The sequence below is a fragment of the Necator americanus genome, chromosome II (genome assembly GCF_031761385.1).
Source record: "Necator americanus strain Aroian chromosome II, whole genome shotgun sequence".
Lineage (NCBI taxonomy): Eukaryota > Metazoa > Nematoda > Chromadorea > Rhabditida > Ancylostomatidae > Necator > Necator americanus.
The window spans coordinates 35,013,841-35,026,704 of NC_087372.1; the positions used below are offsets into that span (position 1 = coordinate 35,013,841).

The 12,864-nt window shown below is 39.7% G+C and overlaps 2 protein-coding genes across 3 annotated transcripts; one reads left to right on the forward strand and one right to left on the reverse strand.

Annotated features, from left to right (window-relative positions):
- Window positions 1–189: 189 nt before the first annotated feature.
- Window positions 190–4,370, forward strand: RB195_020439 (uncharacterized protein; the record flags this gene model as incomplete). Of its 2 annotated transcripts, XM_064188731.1 has the most annotated exons (7): window positions 1,396–1,454; window positions 2,487–2,603; window positions 2,711–2,770; window positions 2,844–2,931; window positions 3,541–3,631; window positions 3,688–3,699; window positions 4,309–4,370. In XM_064188731.1, the coding sequence occupies 7 exons, from the start codon at window positions 1,396–1,398 to the stop codon at window positions 4,368–4,370; spliced, it is 489 nt and encodes a 162-aa protein (XP_064044612.1). The 2 variants fall into 2 exon arrangements, with proteins under 2 accessions (XP_064044611.1, XP_064044612.1); XM_064188730.1 differs by lacking the exons at window positions 3,688–3,699; window positions 4,309–4,370 and adding an exon at window positions 190–222 and having other exon boundaries at window positions 1,333–1,454; window positions 3,541–3,666.
- Window positions 4,371–5,415: 1,045 nt separating this feature from the next.
- Window positions 5,416–10,981, reverse strand: RB195_020440 (uncharacterized protein; the record flags this gene model as incomplete). Its single annotated transcript, XM_064188732.1, has 10 exons — window positions 5,416–5,586; window positions 5,972–6,102; window positions 6,171–6,282; window positions 6,342–6,454; window positions 7,729–7,790; window positions 9,171–9,248; window positions 9,497–9,633; window positions 10,220–10,322; window positions 10,404–10,504; window positions 10,871–10,981. 10 exons carry the CDS (start codon window positions 10,979–10,981, stop codon window positions 5,416–5,418), a joined length of 1,119 nt encoding a protein of 372 aa, XP_064044613.1.
- Window positions 10,982–12,864: the final 1,883 nt, after the last annotated feature.

Below are 12,864 nucleotides of genomic sequence, written 5' to 3' on the forward strand. Positions count from 1 at the left end.
TTCGAAGACTCCAAGAAAGAAAAAAAAACACAACGCTACACGAAGCCAAATTTTTATTTTGGCGGAAAATTCTGTGTGTTCGAAAAGGTACGCAGGATCGCGCCGTCGTGGATTCGCAGAAACTCGGACACACCGCCACCATTCGACTCATGTTTTCCCATTTCTGCTATCCTTCACTGATTTGATCGCATGCGAATTCGTTGCAGATCAAGGGGAATCGTTGTAAGCTCATATTTTCAATTCAGAAATCCCAGCAGCTTCCTAAGATTCATTTATCTCGGTAGATCCAGGCCTGACCCGTCCGTATAGTTTACGAGTACTTCCGAGAATAAATCTGTTGACAGAGACATGAGTTTTGTTTACTATTATTTTTATGGTATACATTCATGCACATACATAGCTTGGAAGCGTTCGTATCTTATCGCTTACTACACGAATTGGATTTGAGTCGCTGCACGAAATCTTACAACTATTTCCCTTTTTGTTCTCGAATTCTTACCTTCTGTGTATTGTGTAGTACGTGTTAAAATTAGGTGCAGTGATAAAACAAGAACTCGAAAAACATTGAGTTAGCTAAGATGACCAAGACTGTACGTAGGTACGGTAGTTGGGACTTATGTTTGTCCGCGCGCAAGCGAGCGCTACGGCAGTCACTCACACTTCCTCTGTCTAACATCCACTTTAACACTCCGCCTTCTCTTAGTGTAACCAGCTTCGCGGTCGTTCCGGCTAAAAAATTGTCAGCGATTAGGTTTTTTTTGAGGCGAAAGTCCATCTCTCCCTTGTGTGATCGGCTCAAAACGACACGAAGCCGGGTGCAGTTGCATAAGCGGCTGCGCTCGAAGCGGCACGGTGGACTAAGCGGCTGGGATCCAGATGGGACCATCGGGAACTGCGACGATGAGTGGTACTAGTAAGAGTCCCTTCTCGATCCTAATGAATGCACTCCACCGCACATTTTCGAGTGCAGCGGTTAGGATCGACAGGGGACCCTCCATAGGTGCGATAGGGAGAAGGCGGACGCTCCTCAGGTGAAGGGGGTTTAGCTCATGGGGTGCAGCTTAAGTGAAGGGGATCCCTTCGCCAACCGCTCAAAAGTGAAGAGAGTCAGAGCCACGGCTGTATGGGACCCTCACTAGCACCCTTATGCAACTGAACTGATCTTCATGTCGTCTTGACCTGACTATATCTCTCCGAAATCAGAAGGCTTCTCCTAATTTCGGAAGATTCGATAAAACTAAAATATTTTCCATTTCCTTCTCTGGACAACACATATGCGAACGCTCATTTCGCAAAATAAAACCGAACGAGAAAAGATACTAAATGTTTCAGATTTTTGCAATGGGGTGCTTTGTAGCAGCATTCATTTTGATTAGTTTGTTCCATGGATCGTGGATGTTTAACAGAACGAGTGCTACAGAAAAGATTACGGTTTCTTCGATTATAGATGATAGGTGAGGAGTAACGAGTATTGCGACGTTTCACGTTCCTGTCATTTTAATATCCTTGTAACGTAATGTGTATATGACCTCAGCTAAACAGTTAGACAACCAGCATTCTTAGCTGTCGCGATACATCAGCTGCGCTACACAGGTTAAAGGCATCACCCCACGAATCTGAGGTGGTGCGGATTTCAGGTGAAGTATTCGTATACGGGATCGTAGATTGAGGAGAGGGGATGATTCCGTCCATTTCTTGCTAATTGCCGTAAAAAAAAGGCCCTGAAGATGCGGCGTGTGCACACGGCTGGCGCGCTCCAAGCGGACTCGTTGTAAAAAAAAAATAAAATAGCGCGTCGGATCGTTCGAAGCCGGGCCGTTTTTTACCGCAATTTGGGAGAAATGGACGGAGTCACCATTCTCTCTATAATCTATGATCCCGTATACGAATACTCCACCTGAAATCCGTACCAGATTCGAGGGGTGATGCCTTTAACGTGAACAGGGCAAAGGCCGCAGTGCAAGCATTGTTCTAACAACAGGCTTACTCCTCCACTGTCTCATTCTCACTTCTTGATCGCTGCTGTTAACAAGGCGTTCTTTTGCTCGTTGGTTTCCCTATTCCTCAGAATTAACGTCGGTTATGGTCAAAACGGTATGAAGCACAGTGCAGTTGCGTAAGCGGCTGCAATCGAAGCGATGCGATGGAGCGTAGCGGTTAGGATCGAGTGGGGACCCTAGCACCTCTCATCGCTGCAATTCACAATGGTCCCACCTTGATTCCAACCGCAACCTTCACCGCATCGCTTCAAGCGCAGCCACTTATGCAACTGGTCCGTGCCTCAAGTCATTTTGAACCGACTATACCTCAGCTTCACTAGCTTGTACTTGCAATTATTGTAATTTCTTTCTTCATTTTTTCTGAAAAGATACGACAGTGCTTTAAGGACCACTTTATCAAGGACTTTTCGTTTACAACTTGCAAAATATGCATGATATTTCCGTTTTCTGATTCACTCTAGGTATTTGGCCACTGTTCATATTGAGGTTCACTCACAACACAATGGCATCCAGTGCTCCTGCAGTGTTGACGCGTAGTATGCGCAATCTTCGCGTTGTCTACATCACTGCTCCCTCGAAGGATGAAGCAATCAAAATTGCGAAGTCTGCATATTTCTTTTCCTTATTTTCTCACCTCAAACTTTTTTTCTTAATTTTTATTTTATTTACTTGGTTAGATATCTTACTATTCGCATTTTCTTTGCTTTAAGGGTAGCTGTGGAACGCAAATTAGCGGCATGTGCGAATATAATTCCCGGCATCACTTCAATGTGAGCTTCTCAAATTTCTTATTATTGTACACGCACTACCGTTACCATCACTTACTTATGACAACATCTTTAGTTATGAATGGCAAGGAAAACTTCATGAAGACTCCGAAGCGATTATCATTATGAAGACACAGGATAGTCTCGTGGAGGATCTTCATAAGGTAAAAGTTCTTTTTTATTTGATTGTTGTGTCCCTCTGCAAGTTTTTTTTTTTTTTGCGGAAAGTTTGGGCTATTTCTATTACATCTCACCCGCACGCCCTCTTGCTAATTACACACCTATGCTTAGTGATCAGAATTTATGAGAATTGGGGCTATGGTTAAAGCAGGAGCAATCTTTGCAGACTTGCGGTTAACCATGGATCTGCAAAGGCTTCCTTTTTACCTTAATGTTATCCGGGTGCCGGAATAGTAGAGACATGTCTCATTTTTGACCTCGGACACAGATTCGAGTTGAACCACCCAGTAAAATTCACGAGAAATTGACCTCCACGGATAATCTTTTTCCGATTGGCTATGGGAAGCCAGTCGTAGAAGAATATCGTGATGTTTTTAGCTCACCTATATGCTAATATGGGCATACAACACTGTAAAATGCTGGCTTTGGATTTTCATCCTGATGACGATTTTGATGATTTTCAAACTTTGCGGGGTAATATTACACATCGTTCTCATGTATCTCCTTTAGTAAAGGAAAATATTTCTAATCATTGATGATGGTGGAAGTGTTAGTATAATTGTAACGAAATATTGTGAACATATTTTGTTAAGGTTGTCATCGAAAATCATTCATATGAAGTCCCTGCATTTGTATCACTTCCGATTGATAGTGCATCACAGCCGTATGCTGAATGGTTGCTTGGTCAAACAAAACGAAGCGGGAATTCTGAATTATGAATAAGAAACAATCAAACTAAGGGCTTAATAAACGTAAGTTTTTACTTTTGAGATATGGCTAAATACATATCTCTTTCTTGCTCAGTTCAGTATTGCGTAAGTACCATAAGTTTCTCCTATATTTGTGAGTTTGGCTGCTCTATTTTGGTCTAATATGGATCAAATCTCTGCAAAATGCCCAAAAACTGGCCATTTTGTCACATTACTCATTAAAATCCCGCAAATACTCACATGCAAAAAGAAAAACGGATTAATTTAACATCTGCGTCACGTCTGTTCAACACAGTACTTTATAGCCGCCAACCCAGTACTTTTGTGGCTTCACGAATCTGTCAATTATTCCTTTCATGTGACTACTATCTTTTTTCATTGACCATGTCTCTCACAAAATGCTTTTGCTGGTGATTTTCTTATGTTTGTAGTCGAAAGTAGAATAGAATGGAAAGTTGTTTGATAATGTGTGTTGTTACGTTCAGATTTATCCATCCAGAGTGATACACTTTTTTCACCATATTAATCTTTTCGTTCGTCGCTTCCCAGTTCAATTTCAAGAACAAGAAGTTTTCTCCAATGGCAGCTTGATATTCTATATGTTGAAATGCTTTTATTAAGAATTGATATATTAACACTGCACATTTGTAGATTCGAAGAGGAGTACGACTTCTGGAGTTCTACTTTTGCTTTGGATGATCACTTTAGAATGATCGGTGCAAATCATGTGCATTCTGGTATTCATGCATTTGTTTAAATTCCCCTACGCGTACGGTTTTAATTTTTATAGTTTTTATCCGTTTTTTTAGCTTTGTGTCCCCGTATATATTTCCTTTATAACCTTTCCTTTTTGAATAAAAATATTGACGGTTATGACCAATACGCGATGATGATAATGATGCAATCTTTCAAAGCCGTAATTCTTATTTGATGATAAATGATGTTTCATTAAGTATCATATCATATACTACGATGAGTAATAGGATGCGTACGTCATACCATAGAACCATTAGAGCTGTCCTTTGGGTCCAACACAGGATGTCTGACCTTTCGGGATTAGAAGCGCCTGTCAGTAAGTCGCAGCTAACATGTGAAGGTCTCGAGATTATGCTTTCCGGACTGTCGTATTCCTCCGAACATTGATATGGAGCGAATTTCTAGGTTTTTGAAGCTGATTTTCTTGAGTATTTTTTTTACGTCGTTATTGTCATTGTTCGTCGGTCGCATACAAGAGCTAGCTGCCTTCAAGTCCGCGCACTTCGTACTCTTCCACTCTTTGATTTGGGAGAAAAAACAGTCAGCCATGAAGTTTCCTTTGTTTTTCTGTGAAACATTCATATTTGGAAGAACCGATGATTCAGGCAGCCTTTCACATCAATGAATGGAAATAGTGGCTTGTTGTCCTACCTCATCCATTTACTTCGACCGTAATATCCACTGTCTCGGAGTTACATGAGTTTTAAAGGAAAAAGGGACGATTTCGCCGTTAGTGCTTCCATGTCAGCTCTGAAAGGGATTTTTGTGGGTCCAATTTCGACGCTCTTAACATTTTTTTATAAGAACGCTTTCAAAGATGATGCAGGAAGACCTTATGGAGAATAGAGTAGTCAGTTTTTCTTCCATAACGAGGTATAGTAAATGAAATAGATGAAAGAAATGGAATTCAGGATGAAGGGTGTCTCGTTGGATGTTTTCTGAATTTTATATTTTATTAATAATCCCGCACTGAATGTATTAAAAGATGAAGTGAAAATAATGTTATATATGCGTAAGCCTCTTGATGGACGATTTTTTCATATGCGCCGTGCAGATCTCATCCGGTAGGAACGACAGGTGTTCTTCCACGTCATTAGGTTCTTCCGTTGTTCGCGTAAACCATTTCGCTACAGGATCAGGTAGGAAATCAGGTTCATTCGGCGCTGGGGTTCCCTTAAAAATATTGAGACAGTTTTCGTGTTATTGTAGATAGTAGCATGGATGTTGATTTATGTAGTATAATTTCAGATGGCTGATAGGACACAGAAGGATAATCGCAATGTCATGGATAATCCCGGATGGAACTACGTTGTAAAAAAAGGAGTTAATTTTTACATTGAACTGTGGTGGAATACTTTTCAAGTTCACACATCATCGACATAATTTGGACTTGTCGTAAAATTTCCCTTATTATATGCATCTGAGAAGGCCAATACGTGGTTTTAAACAAATTGCAAAAAAATATTGAAAAATATTGAGTAAAAAAAACCTCAAAAAATGAAAAGAAATGCTGGAAAATCATCAGAACTTGCAAGAAAAGATAAAACTAAGAACAAACCTCCTTTTTAGAATAGCTTTGTAACGGCGCATGTCCAAGATGTGCTTTTTCGATCTCTTTGAGTGTTCTCACAAGTTCAGGATCTGTTAATGACTTTGCCAGAAATTGCAGTAGTGTTTGTTTTGTTGTTGCTGAAAAGAATTCATAGAGGAGGAGGCTTGCACTTATTAAATTCCAGAAAAATTGGGCTCATACTCACTTATTACTTCCGAAGAGGGAGTAGAGGTTGCTGTGGATGGGTAAGAATTCTTTCCGTTTGGCACTATTATTGTTCCTGTTTTGTTCATGGGAGCATTATTTTCCGAGGGTTTCTGAGGATAGTGGGCGAAATGATCAATTTTTAATAATATACATTCTGGAGTGAAATCACCTTAGCTTCCCATCGACTAGCGGGACGTCGTTTAACGCCGTACCCTCCTGGCTTTATTGGTTTCGGTACAATCGGTCTTTCAAGGTGTTTTGGTGAAACAAATGATGATGGACCTGCATATAATAAATCAATCATGCTGTATAATAACGCGCTTAGTCCGTGCGTGTGTATGTGTATATATATGTGTATATAGTATATATACATATATATATATATATATATATATATATATATATATGTATATATGTGTGTGTGTATGTATGTATGTATGTATGTATGTCACGAAAATACCCCATAATGATGCAAAACTCACGATGCACCGGTGAGGTGCCGAACCATCGCCATACACCTGATAGGCGAGCACTTTACGTTTTATCCATTGTGGAAAGATATGTGAGGATGTATGTTGGCTCTGATAAGGCAAGTTAGTCTCTCTCATATGTTAGCGAGGGTAAATAAATTTTTATGTGAGTGTATACTCCCAAACTTGCAAACTATCATGCTGCATAATAACGGGCTTATTCTGTCACGTGTGTGTGTGACTGTGTCTGAGTCAAGAAATTCCAAAAAGAGAGGGAGACGGATACCATGACGTCGGTTTGGTGCGCTAGAGCCTCAACGCGGTAAAATTGGGTGAGACGGGTCCTACGGCGCCGTTTTGGTGGCCCGGAGCCGGATAGCTGTAAAATGGGGTGCGTCGGGTCCCATAGGGTCGGAATGGTGCACCGGTGCCAGAAGGTTATAGAGTGAGGAGAGACGGTTTCCGCTGCGCCCGATTGGTGCGCGGGAGCTCCAACGCAGTAGAATGGGATTCTGTGGTCCCTTCGCATGTCTATTTCTCAGCATGTCTCCTGATGCTGCTAACATCCTTTCTTCAAAAAGAGGAAACAGAATGGCTTATAAAATACAATACCATTGTAGCCAACAGTTTACGCGATCTGACGCAGAACGTTATTTTGAGTGACTACGATAGTGATATCCACGTCATTTCATGTTAGTACATCGTTCTTTGCTAATAGTTGAAAACGAAGGAAACTCATATTCGAATAATGTTTCCAAATTGTAGAGGTTTGGAAGGAAAGTAGATATAAAATCAAGTTTGATTGTTCTCCAATTATAGAACTGATCGTTTAATGAAAAACTATAAAATCTTTCACCTATGCTTAACTTTTCAGGCAAAAAAATTGAAGAAAGCGTTGATAGAAAAAAGCAATTCTAATATTACAAAAAATGTTGTCACTGTTATTTCTTTTTGATCGGTGAAGGCGAGCGGAGCGAACACCAAAAAAAGCCTGAAGTCCGGCTTTAGCCGGATGTTCAGGCTGGTACATATATAAGCTACTGTTATTCCGACAGTTAAATTCTTATGGAAGAAATTCGAACGTACCGTAGCTCAAACCTGGTTCACTACCAGATACAAGTGGGGAGTGTTGGAACCATGGAGCAAATCTGCAATATCCTTCGTTTGGGGGAAGTAGTAAGAAGTTTAAAGGCCCAAAGAATCTGAGGTGGTACGGATTTCAGGTGGAGTATTCGTATACGGGATAGTAGATTATGGAGAGGGGTGTGGTTCCGTTCATTTCCTCCTCATTGCCGTAAAAAACGCCCCGGAAGATGCGGCGCGTGCACAAGGATGGCGCGCTCCAATCGAACTCCTTGTAGAAAATAGGGCGCCGGAACGCTCGAAGTCGTATCTTAAGGGGCGTTTTTTACGGCAATTAGGAAAAAATGGACAGAATCACCCTTCTCTCCAAAACCTACGATCCCGTTTACGAATACTCCACCTGAAATCCGTACCACGTCAGATTCGAGGGGTGATGCCTTTAATTATATCACAGGAAATGACGAAGATAATTTGAAACGTTCAATTAAGAGCTGTGGATACTCGCGGTGGTTCCTGAACAGTCTTTAACAAAGTTAACAATAACCACGTCTTTTCTTTTACATAAAAAAAAAAAACAAAAAATACTCGGCTTCTGAGTGTTCCAGAGGCAACCTTCCTAACACAATGACGAGAGCTGTGCTACATATGGGTTTTATGCTCCTAAGAGCATCGTACAACACGTGGATACATACATAATCCTTGCAAATTTTATCCATGCATCTTTAAACGAAGAGAAAGTTGAAAAAGTAACAAAAACAAGAAGAAATTGTCGAAATTGTTGGCGAGAGATTGCGAACTATGTACGCCCTGGTTTAATATCCGGAAGAAAAAATTAAGCGTTTTGTAAGGTCTTACTAAGGTTAAAAGTAGGGCAGGATGGGGAAGTCGTGAAACGAACCAAACATCAGGAATGTATAGTCGGGTACAGTAGCTGAAGCTCAGTGCAACTGCGTAGGCGACTGCGCTCGAGGTGGGATCCTCTTGCACAAGTCGTTTTATTGTGCGCTACGCAATTGTGCTAGGCTCCAGATCTGTTGTCCCGATTGTTTATTTATTGATTTGAAAACACCCATAGATGTGTCAGAAAACAAAAACAACTCAAGACCTCAAGAGCTCACTAGAATTTCGCCACAGTTACATAGAGAAAGATTGGCTGTTCACAGCACATTGTGTGATAGGTTGACATTACGTGTGTCTTTGTCCACTATACGTTGTTTCTTTTTCCTTTTTTTTTCCTTGGGAGAGAGAAATTCCTTCAATATTAACAACCATGGGAATCAAGAAGAACGACAGCGAGGTAATGCGACTGTGAGTAATTCAACCGCCAGCAATGTAATTCTGCACGAAAGATGTTATCCTAAGAATCAATACATCGGATTATGTGTACTCAAGGAAAAAAGGAAGGAAATAAGTTGGGGATAAAAATTTAGGAACGACTGACGTACCTTTTCGTAACAGTCGGGTTCACGTTCAGAAATCGATCGAGGAAGATCGAGATGTCCCGCAAGGGTGAGTATCCTGGCCTTAATCAATTTGCTTCAATTCTTGCTTTCTTGATTAGAAATTAATTGACTAGTAAGGGAATTTTTCTGAGGACAACCGTAAAAATTTAGACTTGTGCGTTGCGAAATAATTTGTCGGCTTAGGAATGTCACCGTTTTTTCACAGGCAAGTTATACGCACTCATTTCCGTTGTTATTAACATACCTCCCGAAAATTGTAGGTTTTTTGGGCTACTACTGAGTAAAAGAATCTCCGTAGATCTCCTTACTCTTTAGAAATTTCTCGAGTTCCTCTTCTCTTCATTCGTCGTCGTCTACTCCACGGGCCCAGTATCTCATCCACCTTCCTTTCCTCTTCATCCGTTATGCGACGTACTTCCCTGCCGTCAATGTATACCATGCCATCCTGAAGGACACGCGATTAGGTATCTTTCGATTTTTTAAGATTTTTTATAGCAATACTTTCTTTGAATCTAAATTATAAGCTATTCATGCTGCCTACAGATGCATTTTGCGGAAGCTCTTGATTCCCGACGGTTCTCTGGAGCGTGAAGGAAAAAAAAACAAGAGGAATCCTTTCATTCCGTGCGCACTCTGCAGAAGGCGTCCCCGTGATCGTAAGCTGCGTTTATACTCCAGTGGTAAATGCAAGCTACACAGTATAGAAATTATTTATCGACTCTTTTCGTATTATTCCAAAGTATTGCACGTCCACACATGTGGTGAGTGTAAGTTCATCGCTAAGTGTCAATTCCGCTCAAAAAGTCACGATCCGGACTCAATCCATCCCGTGTATTTGCCCTCGACTTGCGAACCATATTGTATTGGAGCGCGATGTGAGACGATTTATCTCTACGGTTGAACGGGTTGGAAATGATTTCTGCGCAAAATACAAACAATTTCTGTAAAATTGAGAAAGGACACTTTTTATTTTTTCCACTGATTTTACTGGATTTTTTCTGGCTATGATCGAGTTCCATGAAAAAACCTACACGAACAATACAACTTTCAAGGACGAGTTCGGCTGCATCGCTAAGCGATCCACAGAATGATGGCATCTTTGGCGGTTCCAAAATGGGGAACTTCTTTTTTAATCTGAAAATTTCAAATATTAATAGAACGATCTTTCAAGGTGGTAGATAATTTGTAGAAAAAAAAAGACAAAATGAGGCATACTCGAGGAAAATGCTGAGATCTCTCTGGTAATGGCGGAATGCTTCGCTTTCACTCGGCGTCAGCTCTCGTTGAGCTTCTCCATGTAGAAATAGTACATCATCCTGTATAATATTTTTTATTCATCTGAATGTTAATTAATCTTTACTTTTTCATCATTTCTTCTTTATTTTTTTTTCACTATTTATTTAGTTTAATTTGTTTAATTAATTTAATTTGACTTGATTTGATAATTTTATCTTTTTTTTAATTTTTATGCTTTTTAAAATTTTTATTGTCCATTTATTACTTTCTTATCATTTATTCTGATAAAAAGGATGGAATTCTCGGGATCTATTTTCCTCTTGGAAGTAGTTGATTGAATTTTCCTCGGAGTTCAATTCTACACGTTAACGACATTCAAGTCAGCTACAGTAATGGCTAACGTATAAAAAATAAATAGATTATATATGAACTGCTCAAAAACTCACTGCTACTGCACATGCTGGACCCACGTATCCGTAGTTTGTTTGATATTGAAAGGCAAAGGAGAGTGCAGGCAAAACGAAGAGGCAAAGGGATCGAGATGGTTGCGTTCTCATTTCTGTGGGCTAAACGTTTTCTGGAATGGTTTTGTTTCATTGCGGTTTTTGCGCAATATATGTACATTCGGATGTATTATCTAAACTAGGGACTAGATCTCGCAAACACGTGATCACATTGAAAACAGTTTAGTTTTCTCAGTAATAATAAGGAAAAATCAATCCTGACAACAGCACAGGGAAAACAGTAAAGGAAGCTTTCTTTTTTTTAGTTGTAAATACTCTATTACCACAAAAAAGTACACACCACATGCCGCATTCTAACACCGAGAAGATTTTCTGTTCTTTTTCTCACATTAGAAAGAAAAAGGTTTTCTGATACTGCTACACTGTTGCGGAGAAGAAAAGGGCAATTTTTCCACTCATTGCTACTTTTTCATCAATCAACAAAGTTTTCCTTCCAGAAACCAATAGAGCATTGGTGCAGGGGTTGTTTGATCGACGATTTGAAAGTGTTTGAGTAAATCAAGAAATTTTTTGAACAAATGCGTTGTTATTTTGACAGGTAACTGTAGAAATTTTGTATTCCCTCAACCAGCGTAAATCCCAAGAAATTTTAGGAGACTATTTTTTTACTCGGCTCGCAATTCACTGACGATTCTCAACGAATAACTCGAAACTTAAATTGAAAGGATAGGATAACAAAATATTTCTCAAGTAAAATCAATACTAATCATATAATCGATAATAGATCACAAATTGACGTAGCAGCGGATAATGTTGTATATTATATTTAGAATTATTTTTTATTTATGAGATATTATCTATTAAATTATTATTACACTACTATATAGACTATTATTATGCTAATTTATTACTATCACATAAATTATTACTATTAAACCATTTTAGGAAGAAATAACTGGCAGAAATTTTTTTACGGTTTAAAATCGCGTAGCAGGTGATTTATATACAATAGTTCTGTTTTTTTTCCATAGTATAATGACGTATTCGTGATCTACCATCAGCAGGTCACCGGTCAGAATCATTTTTTTTTTGCAATTATTTATGCTATCAGCAGTTTTCTCTTCATTTAAGAAAATTCTCATAGAAATTCGAATTTTTGTGTGTATTTATATGAGGAATTTAATGAGAAAAATAGATGAAATTCTGTGGATAACAGATTTACGCAAAGATGCGACCAGAACTGTGAACGAGCGAAGAATGAACGGAAGCGATGCGATGCGTTTTAACGTGATGGTGTGACAGTTGGATTGTACTTCGGGAGGAAGGAGGAAATCCAGTCCAGTAGGGAAAAAAACATCTACGTAAATGTGGAGCAGCGCCGGAAAAGCTGCTCAACACAACGAAAGGGCAATGTTTAGCGACGTGGTGATTATCCCACGCGACGGTCGTCTCAACGTGCGCGCGACACACACACACACGAACACGACGAACACACGGACAAACATGGATGGTATGGCGTGAAGTTCGTTACCGTAAAGGAACTTATGTTGGCTGACGTTGACTTGTGTGTTTGGATGTGTTTGAAGTAGGTTTTTTTGAAGAACTACCATCCCATCCAGTGAACGACGGAACACCACTCGATCATTCATCCATTCAAGATGAATAGGTGAAATCCGTAAACGAATTAGTCTCGTAATCGGTGTGAAACTCGATAGGGGCCGATTGACTTCGGAAAAGGCGGAATGTTTTCGTCTTACTGTAAGAAAATGACGAAAATTGGTCCAATGTTAATGATTAGCCATCGATACTTTTCAAAGGAGAATAAGTCCACCTGTAAGGTACTTCTTCAAGCCAAATTAAAAAAAAGTAAATTGAAGCGAAAAATATTAGCTGAGAAGTATTTGATTGGAACATGCGGGAAAGAGTGTATCTCAGGTGGAGAAGCTGTGAATTCCTGCGGCTGCGTTGCGGTCTTC